The sequence below is a fragment of the Pinus tabuliformis genome, chromosome X, assembly GCF_031772625.1.
Source record: "Pinus tabuliformis cultivar Carrire ecotype Pingquan chromosome X, CPIR1, whole genome shotgun sequence".
Classification (NCBI taxonomy): domain Eukaryota; kingdom Viridiplantae; phylum Streptophyta; class Pinopsida; order Pinales; family Pinaceae; genus Pinus; species Pinus tabuliformis.
The window spans coordinates 5,678,967-5,695,676 of record NC_142308.1 but is presented as its reverse complement, the minus strand read 5'-3'; the positions used below and the strand labels follow the sequence as shown (position 1 = coordinate 5,695,676).

Below are 16,710 nucleotides of genomic sequence, written 5' to 3'. Positions count from 1 at the left end.
AGCCCTCATCTCATCTGCAACATGTTGTCCATGATGTCTGGTACTAATGTGCCACATGAAATCAACCACATCTACCCCAACATCATCCATCTACAAAACATCCATCTCCTCAAGGTGAAGAGATCATCTCATCAAACTCCGACTCTCGATGTGCCACATCCAGGTCCATGAAGCAACCTCCATCATATCTGCAATGTGCCATCCCTCAAGTCTGCCATAGAAACAAGTATACACCTGTCTCATCTATCCATGTGTTGCCCATGATCATAGATCAATCAACCCCCATGTGTCAAAAGTGGTTAAGTCTCGGCTCAACCCATGCCCAAGTGTTGCCACCAAGGCATCATCGTCGTAACTCCATCACTCCAAAGTGTCTCATATCGATCCTCCACATCAAGTCACTCTTTCAAGCCATTCCCATACATGTACTTGAAAGTATGCACCCCATCCTGCATCAAAGTCTCTGACTTCAGCTTCTCAATGCATCAGATCCTCCAAGTCCACCATATATGAAGTCCCTAAAAGTCACAACCCCATGTCATCATGAGCTCCATGAGTCATATCCAACCAACACTCTAGCAAGCATACAAGTCTCGGCCCAAAGGTCTCTGCAAGATGCCTTAGCTCTCCATGTAGTAGGAATGCTCCATAGTCTGCTCACAACTCCATCCAAGTCCATGGCCTAGCGCAAGCTAGTGCACCTCCCCGGTCACGCCCCCTCCCATGTGACAAAGGTCCTCCCATCACGCACTAGCTCTGATGCCACCAGCTCCCCGGCACTAGCTTTGATACCCCTGAGGTGGTGACTCCCCGGAACTAGCTCTCCATCCAAGTTCACCTGCTTGCTCCTATATGTAGTTTGAAGCTGTGGGGGGTGGTATTCAGGTCACATAGATTGCACTTCAAGTGGATCTCAAACTCAATATGGATTTCTACCTTGTATAATTTATGCAACTAAGAGATGGTATTATTGTTCAAACTACATATAGGAGCAAGCAATAGATGCATGCCTTAAAGATCCCCCTTCATCAGTTCAAAGTGGGCTCCAATTATCTCTAGGTTGAAATTGATCACCATCTTCCTCATTCAAATAGGATATGAAAATGTTACCACTTATAGGACAGAGAGTTGAAGCCTAGAGGATCACCTCATCTTTAGATGCTCCATTCACTACAAGATCTAAGGGAGGTTCTACTACCTTTACCAAGGTTCAAATAGGTCGCTCTCTACATTCTTTCACTTCCGAGATTAGAGATGTTTGGATCTTTTTATGAGGAGGGTTCTCAATTTTAGATAACAACCCGTACATGGTTCTCCCCATCAAAATTCTTCCAAGACAATCACTTCTTTCTTCCTCATCATCAGTCATTTTCAAAGCAACAAATGATGGCTAGAAAATCAACTTCCCTACATTGCACTTCTTCTTTTTCCAAGAGACATGTGAGGAGACATCACAAGATGAATACCATACAACTAGCCAATAGTGTAGTTCGATGAGGTTCTAAAGCTAGATACATGCTTCCTTGGTCCAAGATTTCCCCCAGCATTGAGTGATAAGAGTGTGGGGTTCCTCAATCTAAGGGATCATAGCAAGGACCCATCAACCCAAATAATTCTCTAGATGACCTTCTCAAATAGTGCAGTGACCCTTTTACAATATTTGAGGACTCAAATTAGGAGACTTCTTTCCCTTCTCTTTTCATCTCAGCACCCAACTTCAACACCACTTGATGTGCTTTCTTCTTGAGATGGTGTTTTCACTCTTGTATTCATTTCAATTTATGTCCACATATTCTTTACTTTTCGACCTAGATGCTTAGCCCTTTCTAGCTTTGTTATTAGATCTTTTTGTTGAATATAGTAGCAAGAGGTCTTCTTGACTCATGTCGTAGTCAAGAAATACCACGATCAGTCCTTCTTTTAGCATGGACGAGTTCGTGTACATGGATAAGTTCATGGATAAAGGAAATTCATGCGCAAATTGGAGGGTCAATTAAGATGATCTCCAAATGCCAATTTAAATTTAGAAGAGGACAAGTTGGAGCTTCAGTTTCTAATTGAGGCAAGGACGAGTTAGAGAGTCAGTTCGACTTAGTTAACAAGTCAAACTCAACTCATGTTCTAAGTTTATACTTGCCAAATATAGTCAAATCGAATTGCTTAAAAGGAGGACGAAGGCACATCATTGTATCATTATCGTTTGCACGAGTTTGTGTGAGAAGAACTTCATTAGGGGAATTTTGAGGTCTAAAATGGGCCTCCTAAGAAAAATGTACAAAAAAAATAAAATTTATAAAAACCAATAGGATTCAAGATGATGATGTTAACCATGGGGGATGATTCACCATTTTTGGAGTAAAAAAGTAAAAATAATAAAAAATAATAAAATAATAAAACTACTTTTTCAACTCGTATTTTAAACTTATATCCCTAAGTTTTTGCTCATATTTTGAGCGGGAATACTCATTGTATTCAAAAATTAATTCCTAATCCAAGGAGTACTCATGTTGCATAGTTTCAATGGACCCTGCTACGTGAAAAATGAGAAATACATGAAAAAACGTGATTGCAATCAAATGTTTCGTGTATTTCTCATTTTTCATGTAGCAGGATCTATCAAAAGTATGCAACATGGGTACTCCTTGAATGAGGAATCAAATTATGCTTCCAACAAATGTTTCCACTCGAAATTTGAATAATTATATAAGGAGATAGGTTGAAAATATGAGTTGAGAAAATAGTTGCTTCTTTTTTCCCTCTAAAATTTGATGATGTAATCTAATCTTATTTTATTATTTTCACTATTATTTTATAATTTCCATAGGAGGCCCATTTTAGACCTCAAAAATCCCCTAATGCTTGTTGAGAGTGGGTATCAAGGAGGAGCCTATATGCATAATTGAGAAAGAGAATTTCTTGTAGGTTTGCGCTAGGATATAGGAGGAAATCCCTAAATAATAGGGACCCAATCTGTGCTAGGAAATAGGGCAGAGGTTGCACAAGGAAGTAGGAGTTGTGATCAAAGGGTTTGCAAGCAAGTCTAGGCTAGATAAACAAGAGAACATCTATGTTCTCAATAGATAGATTGCTTTGTATTCAATCTATTTATTCTCTCAATAAAATTCTATAGTAAGGAGAGGGTTTTCCCAGTTGGGTTCCCTTAGAAAAATTATTGTGCTAATTGTGTGACTGTATTCTTTATCTCTGCATTCTTATTATGTTGCTTACCTATTGTGGAGAAATTTTGTGTCTTGGTAAAAAGAAACTTATTTCGGATTGTTCATCATAGAAGTTGTGGGATTTTGTGGAAAATCTACATAGTATCATAGCAGAGAACAATGTAAAGACCAGCACCAAGAATATCAAATTTGTGAAGAGCGGTTCTTTAGGCAAAAAGAATGGCATACTAAGGACTAAGAGAAAATCATTGTTTAGAGGGAGCCTCTAACTTTTCCTCATGGAAAGAAAGGATCACAATAGTGTTGGAGGATAATGGGGTGGGAGAGATTATCAAGAATCAAATATCGCCACCTCAAGATCCCCAACAGTTGGTCCAACATACTAAGAATGATATCAAGGCAAAGAGGATTATTCTAAAGGGGCTCAAAGATCATATTATTCTTCAACTCTATGAGAAGAAGACAGCATATGAGATGTACAAAACCATCTTGGATCTGTTTCAAGGTACCAATGATGCAAGGAAGTTAGCTCTTGATGAGAAGCTAAGAAGCATCAGGATGAGCAAAGGAGAGCCCATCGTACATATCTTTCTTAGTTCACTTAGGTTCGAGATGAGCTAGGTGGTGTGGGTGTCACTGTACCAGAGAGTGACGTTGTGAGCTTTTCTCTACTATAACTTCATAAGTCTTGGTATAGTTTCCAAAATACTATCAATGGCTAAGAGAATTTTCCTAGTTGGGAAAGTTTATGGACTGACTGCATTCAGGAAGAGATCCGAAGAGGGACTACAGATGGTAGATCAGTAAAGACCGAGGGCGAGTAGAATTTTTCTCTCGCAGGCAAAATCAAGGGAAAGAAAGGCAAAGGGAAGGTTGAGTCCAGTCAAAAGGGCAAGAAGAAGAAGAAGGATCTGAGTAAGATCAAGTGCTTCCATTGCCATGAGTTTGGGCACTATGCTACTAAGTGTCCTAATCTGAATAAAGTAGATGGGTTTGCTTCTAAGTTCGAGAAATATTTCATTGATAGCTTGCATGGAAAGCATAGTAGGGAGCAGCATGTGATATATTGATTTTGGAGTGTCCTTCCAAATGATTGGGAACGGGAGTATTTCAACCAACTGAAGGAGAAGGACATGCAGTTTTCAGATCGAGCTAGGAGATAATGGCAAGTACGCATCTAGGGGAATTGGTACTGTCAACTTTGAGAGGGGGTCTAGGAGTCCTCTCCATCTCAGTGATGTTCTCTATGTTCCAGGCTTGAAGAAGAACCTTGTTTCAGTAGCTACCGTTGAGGACAAGGGATATGACATCATCTTCAACAGTGGTAAGGCTTACCTCAAGCACTTAGCTTTTGAATCAGTGAAGCAAATAGGCGTCAGGGTGGAGAACCTTTACAGGTTGCAGGTTGAGACATGCGCAGCCTTGAGAAGCAAGGCATGTGGTGAGAAGAGTATAAATGTTAGAGAACTTTGGCACAAGCGCATGGGACACTTGCATCATGGGGCGCTGAAGATTCTTCAGCAAATAGCCATAAGATTACTAGCATGCATTTTTAATCAGCATGATGTGTGTAAGGGGTGCACATTTGGCAAGTATGCCAAGACTTCTTTTTAAGGCCAAGACAGCAAAGCCAAAGGGATTTTGGAGCTTGTGGATTCAGACATATGCGGACTCTTCTCTTCTCCATCACTTATGAGACACAGGTATTATGTCACTTTCATAGATGATTATTCTCTTAAAACTTGGATATTCTTTATGAAGAAGGATGACGTCTTCTCCAAGTTCGTGGAGTATAAGGCCTTGGTATAAAATCAAACAAGGAAGAAGATCACAGCATTGAGGGGTGACAATGGCATAGAATGTGTCTCCAATAACTTCAAGGATTTGTGTGAGAAAGAGGGCATGTTAGGAGAGAGTTGATAACACCCCATAACCCTCAGCAGAATGGGGTGGCTGATAGGAAGAACTACAGTGTTGTTGGAGCGGCCAAGGCCAAGTTGCATGATAAGGGACTACCTATGTTCTTGTGGGTAGAGGCATGCAACATTGCAATATTTCAACAAACTATGAGTCCACATAGGGTTCTTGGACGAGTTACACTATAGGAGGCTTTCATAGGCATGAAGCCTAATGTTTCACACTTCCGTATATTTGGCACAAAAGTTTATTTCCATGTGTCCAAAGGTAACAAGAAGAAGTTGGAGCCCACAACAAAAAAGGGTATTTTCATTGGATACAATGAGGCAGCTCGGGAATACAAGGTGTATCTACCAAGACTCAAGAAGATAGTTCTCAAACGAGATGTGAGGTTTGAGGAGTCCAAAGCTCTGAGGGAGTCCTTAGAGCAAGAGTAGGTTGCAGTACCTGAGATAGAGGAGCTACTCGCTCCTAAGGGGGAGCCTCAACCAGGATCACAGATTGATCCATAGCCAAGTGGCAAGAGAGCCACACAACAAGATGTAGAGTAGGATGATAAGGAGAGACCAGGACAAGAGCAAGAAGCTTCTCAGTTAGATACTCCTAGCACATGGAAGAAGAAATCCAAGTGGGTTGATAAGTTGATTCAAGAGGCCCAAGAGCATGTTGAAGCTCCTAGCTCTATGTTTAGGTAGAGCAAGCAACCACAAAGGTACACAGGTTATATGACATTGATGACAGGGGCGATGGACACTAAGCCTTCTAGTTATAAGGAGGCAGTGTCTCAATAGGTTTGGTAGGATGCCATGGTGGTGGAATATTCTTCCATCATGAAGAACTATGCCTGGGAGATTATGCCATGACCTAAGGGCAAATCAGTGGTAGGCTCACACTAGGTGTACAAGGTGAAGCATGAAGGAGATGGGAATGTAGAAAAGTACAAGGCTAGGTTTGTGGCCATGGGCTTCTCACAGATTGAGGGCACAGAGTCACAAACTATGATGAGACCTTTGCCCCAATAGCACAGTATTCATCCATCAGGACTATTTTGGCACTTGCAGCACAAATGGGGTGGAAGATCCACCAGATGGACGTGAAGACAACATTCCTCAACAGAGTGGTTGAGGAGGATATTTATATGGAGCAACTAGAGGGGTTTGAGCAATTTAGCAAAGACACACATGTGTGCAGGCTGAAGAGAGCTCTTTATGGGCTCAAGCAGACTCCGAAAACATGATACACTCGTATTGACAGCGACCTTCGGGGATTAGGCTCCACTAAGAGTGAGGCAGATGCCAACCTGTACTACATCATGGTTGGAGGGCTTCCGCTCATTCTAGTGCTCTATGTTGACAACCTTATATTAACTGGAGCAGACAACTTGATCCAAGATTGCAAGGAGGACCTTGCAAGGGAGTTTGAGATGAAGGATATGGGGCTTATGCACTATTTCCTTGGATTGGAGGTTTGTCCGAGTGATGATGAGATCTTCATGGGACAAGGGAAGTACACTACAGAGATTCTTCGAAGATTTCATATGCAAGATTGCAGGCCCATGGCCACGCCTCTAGTCACAAACTGGAGGAAGGTGGATGTTAGCAGAGCAGAATGAGTGGATGCTACAGTATATAGGCAGCTCATTGGTTCGTCGATGTATTTGGTCTTCACCCGGCCTAATATTTGTTTTGCAGTCAACTAGTTGAGTCACTTCATGATGGAATCAACCAGAGTTCACTAGGTAGTTGTGAAACATGTTTTGAGGTATCTCATAGGCACAATAGATTATGGATTATAGTACAAATAGGTTGATGGAGTGAGGCTTGAGGGCTTCATAGACGCAGATTGGGCAGGGAGCTCCACAAATCAAAAGAGTACTTCAGGTGGCGTCTTCAACATCGGGTCAACAGTTGTTTTTTGGTACAACAAGAAGCAAAGATTAGTTGCAATCAGTGCAGCAGAGGCTGAGGACACGCTGCCAGTTTGGTAGCATGTGAAGCTATTTGGATGAGGAAGTTGCTTGTGGGACTTTTCAAATAGGGGATGGAGCCTACTATGATACATTGTGATAATCAGAGTTGCATTAAGCTCTCTGAGAACCTAGTGTTTCATGATCACTCAAAGCATATCGAGATTAGGTATCATCATCTCAGAGATTGTGTGCAGAAAGGGATAGTGAAGCTACCGTACATTCCAACAGAGGAGCAGATAGCAGATATCTTGACCAAGGCATTGGCAAGAAGCAGTTTTGTCTATTTTAGAGACAAGTTGGGAGTTGTACAGAATCCCTTCCTCACTAAGAGGGAGTGTTGAAAATAGTAGCGAGAGAAGGTCTTCTTGACTTGTGCCTTAGTCAAGAAAGACCATGATCAGTGCTTCTTTTAGCATGGATGAGTTCGTGGAGCAAGGAAATTCATGCGCAAAGATTGGAGGGTCAGTTAAGTCAATCTCCAAGTGCTAGTTTAAATTTAGAAGAGGACGAGTGGGAGCTTCAGCTTCTAATTGAGGCAAGGATGTGTTAGAGAGTCAATCTGACTTAGTTAACAAGTCAAACTCAACTCGTGTTCTAAGTTTATACTTGCCAGATATAACTGGATCGAATTGCTTAAAAGGAGGATGAAGGCACATCATTGTACCACTATTGTTTGCATGAATTTGTATGCAGAGACCTTGTTGAGAGTACGTATCAAGGAAGAGCCTATACACAGAATTGAGAGACAGACTTTCTTGTAGGTTTGCAGTAGGATTTAGGAGGAAATTCCTAAATAATAGGGGCCCAATCTGCACTAGGAAATAGGGCAGAGGCTGCACAAGGAAGCAGGAGCTGTGATCGAAGGGTTTGCAGACAAGTCTAGGCTAGATCAGCAGGAGAACATCTCTGTTCTCAATAGACAGATTGCTTTGTATTTGATCCATTTATTCTCTCAATAAAATTCTACAGCAAGGAGAGGGTTTTCCCAATTGGGTTTCCCTAGAAAATTTACTGTGTTAATTGTGTGACTGTATTCTTTATCTCTGTGTTCTTATTCCGCTGCTTATCTATTGTGGAGAAATTTTGTGTCTTGGTGAAAAGAAACTAGTTTCAGATTGTTCATCATAGCAGTTGCAGGATTTTGTGGAAAATCTACACTTCTATCTCTGTATAGTCATTGATGTTAGCTTAGATTTAAGAGCTGCCACAACACTCCCACTTTGTGTTATACTGATGGTTATCTTTTAGTTCAATAGACCTACTTTATGGTCATTTGCTGGACATTAATAAATTTATCTTGTCTATCTTATCTCTAGCATCAGCCAAAGAAGCGTAGGGGTCATTATAGTCAGCAACTACATAGAGCAAAGCTTTCCAACTTCATTTTCAAGATATAAAAAGAAAGATCCAACTCCTTCGTACACTAGTCACTCAAACATTTTGCCACAATATATGCAATATGAGGTGCTAGATTATGAAACCCAGGGCCATTCCTATAATCAAAAGATCGTCCCATCAATGCTATCTAAATTTTCTAAAATTGGTTGAGATAAGAAGATTACTCCATGTCCAACTTCGCACTTGCTATTATTCAGATCAAAAGTATTTCATATTGTCATTGTGCTAACACAGAATTCAATGTAATGCAGATTTTGAAAATGGACAGAACATGTATACTTAGTCCTTTAGTCCTCCTTGCAATTAGCCACATACACATGCAAGTTTAACCAACACACCAAAGCCACTACTTTACAGCATTGATTTGATTTGGATATAGAAATGCCTCCTTTCTCTATCAACTGTCCACATCCTACTAAAAGAAATTTTAAAAGGGGATTTAAGAAGAGACCTATATATATACACGTTTAACCAACACAGCAATGCCGCTAATTTGCAGCATTGATTTGGTTTGGGTGTACAAATGCCCCTTTCCTTATCAACTGTCCACATCCTACTAAAAGAAAAAGGGATTCAAGAGACCTATAGGGCATATTTGAAGACAGCACAAACAGAACTAAAAGAGCCATTATCACCAAAACTCCATCATTTTTGCTCTTATCTGTAGATGGAGAATGGCCTTATCATCAGAGTAAGTTATGCTACAATTCAGATATCATATGATTAATGATATCCTCTAGGTCAACTGTGTGTGCACCCTGACCAGCTTTACTTCCAGAATCACCACCATCTTCCTAGATTCTCAGATATGTAGGTTATATAATATGGATCTAGGATTAGAGGACCACTTCATCTTCAGATTTCCAATCTATTATGAGAATTGGGGTTGATATTTCTCCATTTAAAAAAACCCATGACACTTTAGCCCTTTATAGGATTAGAGATTTGCCATCGTGTTTGTTTAACATAGATAGAAGAGGATATTAGCCTCTCAGGGGTTAGATCTGGCAGGTTCCAGACTGATTACTTAATTTTCCAAACCAAAATATACATGATCCACGAATTCTTTGGTGATCTCACAATATCTAGGATTAGATCAATGTGTCATCAAGTAATGCAAACTTCAAAGACACCAGAGTCCAGACTCACATTCTGGACGGCTAAAATCGTCTTAGTGGCTATAGCCCGTATATGAATACTGATGACTGACTACCCTCATGTGGTAGTTTCCTCAATTTTTTAATTTCAAACAATTTCTTTACTTCCATTTATGCCTTGTTGTTACTGTTTGAAGTTGTGCAAGGCCGCTACTTTGCAGCATTAATTTGGTTTGGGTATACAAATGCCTCCTTTCCTTATCAACTGTCCACAATGCACATCCTACTAAAAGAGAAAGGGGATTCAAGAAGAGACCTATAGGGCATATTTGAAGACAGCACGAACAGAACTAGAAGATCCATTATCACCAAAACTCCATCATTTTTGCTCTTATCTGTAGATGGAGAATGGCCTTATCATCAGAGTAAGTTATGCTACAATTCAGATATCATATGATTAATGATATCCTCTAGGTCAACTGTGTGTGCGCCCTGACCAGCTTTACTTCCAGAATCACCACCATCTTCCTAGATTCTCAGATTTGTAGGTTATATAATATGGATTTAGGATTAGATGACCACTTCATCTTCATATTTCCAATCTATTATGAGAATTAGGGTTGATATTACTCCATTTTAAAAAGCCCATGACACTTTATCCCTTTATAGGATTAGAGATACACTTTAGCCCTTTATAGGATTAGAGATTTGTCATCGTGTTTGTTATAGGATTAGAGATAGAATACACATGATCCACGAATTCTTTGGTGATCTCACAATATCTAGTTTTAGATCAATGTGTCATCAAGTAATGCAAACTTCAAAGACACCAGAGTCCAGACTCACATTCTGGACGGCTAAAATGGTCTTAGTGGCTATAGCCTATATATGAATACTGATGACTGACTACCCTCATGTGGTAGTTCCTCAATTTTTTAATGTCAAACAATTTCTTATACTTCCATTTATGCCTTGTTGTTACTATTTGAAAGTGTGCTAGGCACTCCTTCACAGCATTGAGTCGCTGTTGATTTGGAAGCTGGATATAGAAATGCCTCCTATCTCCATCAATTGTCCACATCCTCCTAAAAGAAATGTTAAAAGGGGATTGAAGAAGAGGCCTATCAGAACCAGACCGGTCATTGAACTGGTAGACCCCCCGGACTGGGAACCGGTCAGAACCGTACAGAAACCAGTAAAAAAGCCGGTCAAACAAAAACACATTAAATGTTCAAATTTTAAAGAAAAACATATATATTCATGTGCATCCATATGAATCCAAACCTTTATACACAAATAAGCAAAAGTTCTCGTTTATATAGCATGTAAAAGTGCACGTAACCAAAATTGCATCGAGTGCAATCCATCTCTAAACCGAAAATACATCAGCAAACAAGCTCCACATGGCCTCTAGCATACAAAAAATTTTATGCTACAATAAATACCTACATATCATCAAAATCATTGCCTATATTTGGATCTTCGTCATCAATATCACCCTCTAAGCATTAAAATAAGATAGAAAAATCATAGCATGTCAAGTCAAGATTTTGTTTGAGTGATGGGTATTTTTTTTAATAAGATCATGATAGAGGAGTTCAACAACCAGTGCCACTAACATCAAGGTACATAGAGGGCTTCGTGCTCTTATTTAAATACTAGTTCCATGCCCTCGTACATGAGAAAATCCAATGTAGCGTTGCAATCCCCCCAATCCTGAAATCCTGGAAAACTGTTAAGTCTGTTGGATTTGGACTAAGATCTAAAATTCTACTTTCTCCATATGAAATCCAATTAGGTCAAAATCACTCTCAAACATCCAGAGTCATTTCATGGTAATGTTAAAAATTTAAGTAAAAAGATGAAAATGAATTATAAAGGCGAATGTCACTTTTACATAGCAATAGTAGGGCCATATGCTTGAATATTAGGCACCTATCATGGGCTAGTGCCAAACTACAACAAACATTAAAAGGAAAAAAACAAAACAAGCCCCACTTGTTGTGTTCTACATGACTTTACCGTACCGAACCGGACAAAAATGGTTCAAGTCACTGGTTCAAACCGGTTTTTGCCTCAAAACAGTCGGACCGGTCTGAACCGATCGGTCCGGTTTGATCCTTATAACACTGCGTTTGAAGACAGCATGAACAGAACTTAAACAACCACCATCACTGAAGCTCCATCATTTTTTCTCTTTTCTGTAAATGGAGAATGGATTTATCATCACACAGAGATATGCTACAATTCAGATATGATACGATTTATGATTTCCTCTAGGTCAATTGTTTGTGTTGCCCTGACCAACTTTACACCCAGACTTACCACCATCTTCTTAGAGTCTCAAAATTGTAGGTTATATATTATGGATTAGAATTAGAGTACCATTTCATCTTTATATTTCCAATCTATTATGAGATTTTGGGTCGATAGTACTCCTTTTAAAAAAATACGACACTTTAGCCCTTTCGATAAATTATATAGGATTAGTGATTTCTTATCATGTTTGTTCAAGAGGTATTTCAACATAGGAAGAGGGTCTTAGCCTCTTAGGGGTTAGATCTAACCGATTTTAGACTGATTAGTGATTATCTCGTTTGCCAACCCACAAGACACATGATCCACGAATTATTTGGTGATCTCACAATATCTAGGACTAGATCGATGTGTCATCATGTAATACAAACTTCAAAGACACCAAAGTCCAGAGTAATCTTCTAGTAGGGCTCAAATGGTCTTAATGGCTGATATATGAATATTGGTGACTGACTACCCTCATGTTTTAGATTCCTTAGAATCAAGTGTTTCTCAACTTTTTAATGTCAAACAACTTCTTATACTTGTATTTATGCCTCGTCGTTACTGTTGGAAGTTGTGCTAGGCACCCCTCTTCACTTTGCAATTTGTCTTATAACAAAATCTTATCGATCATTCTCCCGTTGCTAGAGGACATCAATTAATTTTTAAATTTCATTTCACTTAATGTCGAATCTATGCAGATCATTTCTTGTGTTTTTGCTTTTCACCTGTCACATTCTACAATCAGTGCCATTCCTAAGCAAAGAATGTGCACGGCAGCTTTGAAATTATGTGCCATATAGATCATTGTTACCAGACTCCGCTTGGAAAAAGAGTCAAGAGTTCATTTCGGGTCAGAAAAAGCTTGGGAAAAACTCAGCTAGCACAAGAATACAGGAACGAGTAGAGAAAATAGGAAAACCAGGGAAGAAGATGAACAAAAATGGCTCAGTTTCTAGGTTTTATAGACAAACCGGTTCATTTTACTGACAAGTCGAAAATGACAAAAAGTGCTTCACAAGTTCCAGCTTGATCGACTAGTACTTGCAGGTCAAATCCATCCCTGACAAGTCAAACTAGGTAACGGGTTGAGTCAGACCTTTTTCGCTGGCACACTGGATTTTACTCAAAGTACAGGTCCAACCTGGCAGGTCTGGTAACACCGTGATATATTCTGTATATATCAGCGAAGATGAGGGATCCCCAAATTTTGGATACCTGAGCATACTTTATCTAGTTGATAGAAAATGCAATTTGGACTATTGTTTGGATACAGAAGCACATTTGGCCAGTGAAAATAAGTTGCATGTACGCACTTTCAAAAATTGCATGAGCACTCCCAGCAAAATGTGGATAAGTGGTTGCATGAAGATAGGATAAGATTAAACAGTTAATTTTGTCTAGGATGAAAATGACGCTTAAACAAGTCAGAATTGAATGCTATAATAGAGAACAACGAAGTGTGAAATTAGAAAATTCCAATTTGGAGAAAATGTTACCAGCGGCTGTAAGCAGCCGGTTGCTGATAGGAAATAATTAAGAGGTTTGGATGGGCTGGGGCTGCTGGTTGTAACGAAATACCTCCCCTACTTTTACTCTGTTTATTGCAAAACTGATTTTAGTTGAATCTTGGTTAGATCCTATATTATGGCCGTTGATCGTATGATGTATGCCATGGTAATTGCATGATTTTTGGGGCTACTGCATGGCCTTGCATCATTTTGCATAAAATGGCCTGAGTTGAGTTCATAACTAGCTGATGTTAAAATGTCATCATGTAAGCCAGATACCAATTGCGTACAACCATTTGAATCATGTACTGTGTGATGCAGCAGACAATATTTTACACTGGATGCACTTCATATGCCAACAATTAAGAATTTTACTTTTCACAATGATGATGTGTGTATAGGAAATATGTAAATTGATAACCTAAGTACTGGTCGGAATTGTGGTTAACTTATAATGAAATGTCCATGACAAGTTTCGGAAATCCTTGGGAACGACAGTTTACAGCGGATCTCTTCAGATTATGTCCAGAAAAGGTACCAACATGAAGCACATAACTGTAACAGAAATAAATTAAAAACACAGAAAAACTACTCCATCCAAGAATCCAGATTCTAACCACAGGATGTAAGCAACGAGATATAGAGTTAACAAAGAGACTATAATAAAGGCAAATATCGTGCAGCAATTCTATGGGTGCCAAGGGAATAAACCACAGATTAAATTAATGAATCGAATAACAAATGTGTACAAAATCAATTCCCCCAATGTAATCAAACACTTATTGTTTCTTTGTAAATACATCTCTATAAATTACAAAGGAGCCCTAGCTCCAATAACCATTTTCAAGGTTTCTTAAATAAAAACACAAATGTGTACAAAATCAATTCCCCCAATGTAATCAAACACTTTTCGTTTCTTTGTAAATACATCTCTATAAATTACAAAGGAGTCCTAGCTCCAATAACCATTTTCAAGGTTGCTTAAATAAAAAGACTTGAACAAACTATTCTGCACCTTGCGTATGCCTTGGAATAAAAAAAGGCTATGCCAAGGCAATGCTCTGCCTCTCGCCAGCAATCGAAAAAAAGAGCAAATGGATGGTACTGCCACAAAACATTACACATTTGGGTGAGATTGTTAGTAGAGTTCCCTGTGAGGTGCGGTATATATAGACATTAGCATTAGTTAAGAAAATAGGTAATGTCGCGAATAAAGATGACCCAAAACAGTAATAGCTGGTTTCCACAAACTACACGATTCCAAGATCAAATCTGGGATTTGCAATTCCAATGATTAAAAAACAGAAAGGCAGCGTGACAATTGAATCAAAATTAGCCCTTCAGATGCATTAACATCACAGCTTAAAACTGACCTTGTTTTTCGTATCAAAGACAACTTGTATGGCGAGTAGAATCATTTTGACGGTCCTGTAAATTCAGAAGACTTTGTCGTTATTGACCCCAGGAGGGGGATGACAACGGAGGTACAACATAACGCCTTATTGCTTCCCTTAGGTCTTCATATTTTTCAGTGACTTTACAGAACCTTATGACACTTGCCAACTCCCCATCATGCAGATTGTCCACAAAGGAACTGACACGAATCGCATTCTGAGGGTGCAGCATATATGCATTGGGATTATCATCCACTATGATAACCCTCTTCAAATCTCGCCCCAGCAATGAGAGGTCCTTCACAAACTTTCCTGAGATTTCTGTGCATGAATCTCTGAATAGCCGATACCTGATGGCCCTATGAGGATCGATCCGGTCCAGAACAGCATCCGCGTACTCCTTCATTGATGCAGTGAACAACACAAGTTCATATTTATTTGCCAGTTCAGTTAATAATTCATCTAAACCAGGCCTCTTCAATACATAGTAAGTGGTGGTTTCGCCCCCCATGGTGACTTCAATAGCGAAATCGTAAAACCTGGGGGGCTTTTCGCTTGAATGAACAAGGGTTTCATCCAAATCTAAAACTATCGTCTTCTTCTGCATCTTCAAATCCCAACCCACCATGGGCGGCAAAATGGCGTTTGTAACAACAGCTGTACTCTCTTTTTTGTCTGTTAGTGCCTGCCTTTGATGGGAAACCCGGTCCAATTCCAGCCATTCTGCTAGCACTCTAAACACCGTGTGATGGGCACCTTTGACTGATTTGGCCACGGATTTCAAACTATCCACCACATTGACGGATTTCAAACCATCCACCACATTGTTCAGAAATCCTTGAAGCTGATTTTTATTCTGCTTCCGCTTCTGGCATTTCTTACCAGGATTCCTCACCCCCAGCAATTTCTTGGTTGGGAGAACCATTGCGAATGGATCTGATTCAAATGCGCAAATTCCTGCCGACGCGGAGATACTATCACATACAACCTAACGGCCCCTTTTTACCATACCATTATAATTATTAATAAACTTCAGATCCTTCGCAAGCCTAAAAGTAAAGGCGGAATCATAGCCAAAATTTATTTAATGCATCAGCTGTGGAATGGTTTGGAGCTGGCATTGTAGCCGACTCTTCTTGTATACGGTTCTGCGAGGTGCCATTTCGGGAACTGCCCGTTAGAACCATTACGGGTACTCAGAAAATTTGAATTTGCAGTACACTCTCCGTCAATCTCGCCCTTGAACCACGGCCAAATCGAACCAACTATGAGAGAGAAGGATTCTAAATTTAGAATGGAGATAAATTGTCAAAGTTATTAGAACTATAAGGTTGATTAGATGTGTTTTTAAGTATATTTTACTTTTAGGAATGGAGAGTGGGAGGTAATTGTAGTGTTTTATGGGTACTTCCACTGATTTTAGTGGAGCATTCAACTTCGACTAGTCTCAGGAAAGGGTATTTTACACATTATTTTCATTCGACATCAAAACTAACTACAATTTAAAATTTAAAATCTATATATTTTTTCAGAAAGAGTCTACAGAGCAAATAGCCAGGACACAAGACATCCCCAGCACCAGCTGGGATCAAAAAACGGAGAGAGTTATAGACATAAACAGATCTAACATATGCCAGGACAGATCTTAAAAGAGATAGGACAAAAAAGGCACAGAAGAAATCAAAATCCCAGGATACAAAAGTCCTGAATGATATAGGACTCCCTGCCATCAGAAATCTTTAAGGACCATGCACCAGATTCCATAAGAAGCGCCTCCTTAGATAGGCAATCCGCCCTCTGATTCCAAACTCTGAAGATATGCTGAATTGTAGACCCCTGCATACGGCTCCAAAAAAACATAATTCGATCCATCCACACAGAGAGGTGAGGGCAGCTGACAAAACCTTTACCATTGACGTGATCAACCATTGTTTTGGAGTCCCCATA

General features: G+C 39.6%; 1 protein-coding gene across 1 annotated transcript; it reads right to left on the bottom strand.

Annotated features, from left to right (window-relative positions):
* Positions 1 to 14,135: 14,135 nt before the first annotated feature.
* On the bottom strand, positions 14,136 to 16,037 carry LOC149137998 (uncharacterized). The gene is made up of 2 exons (XM_089447907.1): positions 14,743 to 16,037; positions 14,136 to 14,473 (listed from the first exon to the last, which is right to left on the bottom strand). The coding sequence occupies exon 1, from the start codon at positions 15,686 to 15,688 to the stop codon at positions 14,822 to 14,824; it is 867 nt and encodes a 288-aa protein (XP_089304033.1). The 5' UTR covers positions 15,689 to 16,037; the 3' UTR covers positions 14,136 to 14,473; positions 14,743 to 14,821.
* Positions 16,038 to 16,710: the final 673 nt, after the last annotated feature.

Coding starts and splice junctions, on each gene's coding strand:
- LOC149137998 (XM_089447907.1), bottom strand. CDS start 15,688: ATGGTTCTCCCAACCAAGAAATTGCTGGGGGTGAGGAATCCTGGTAAG.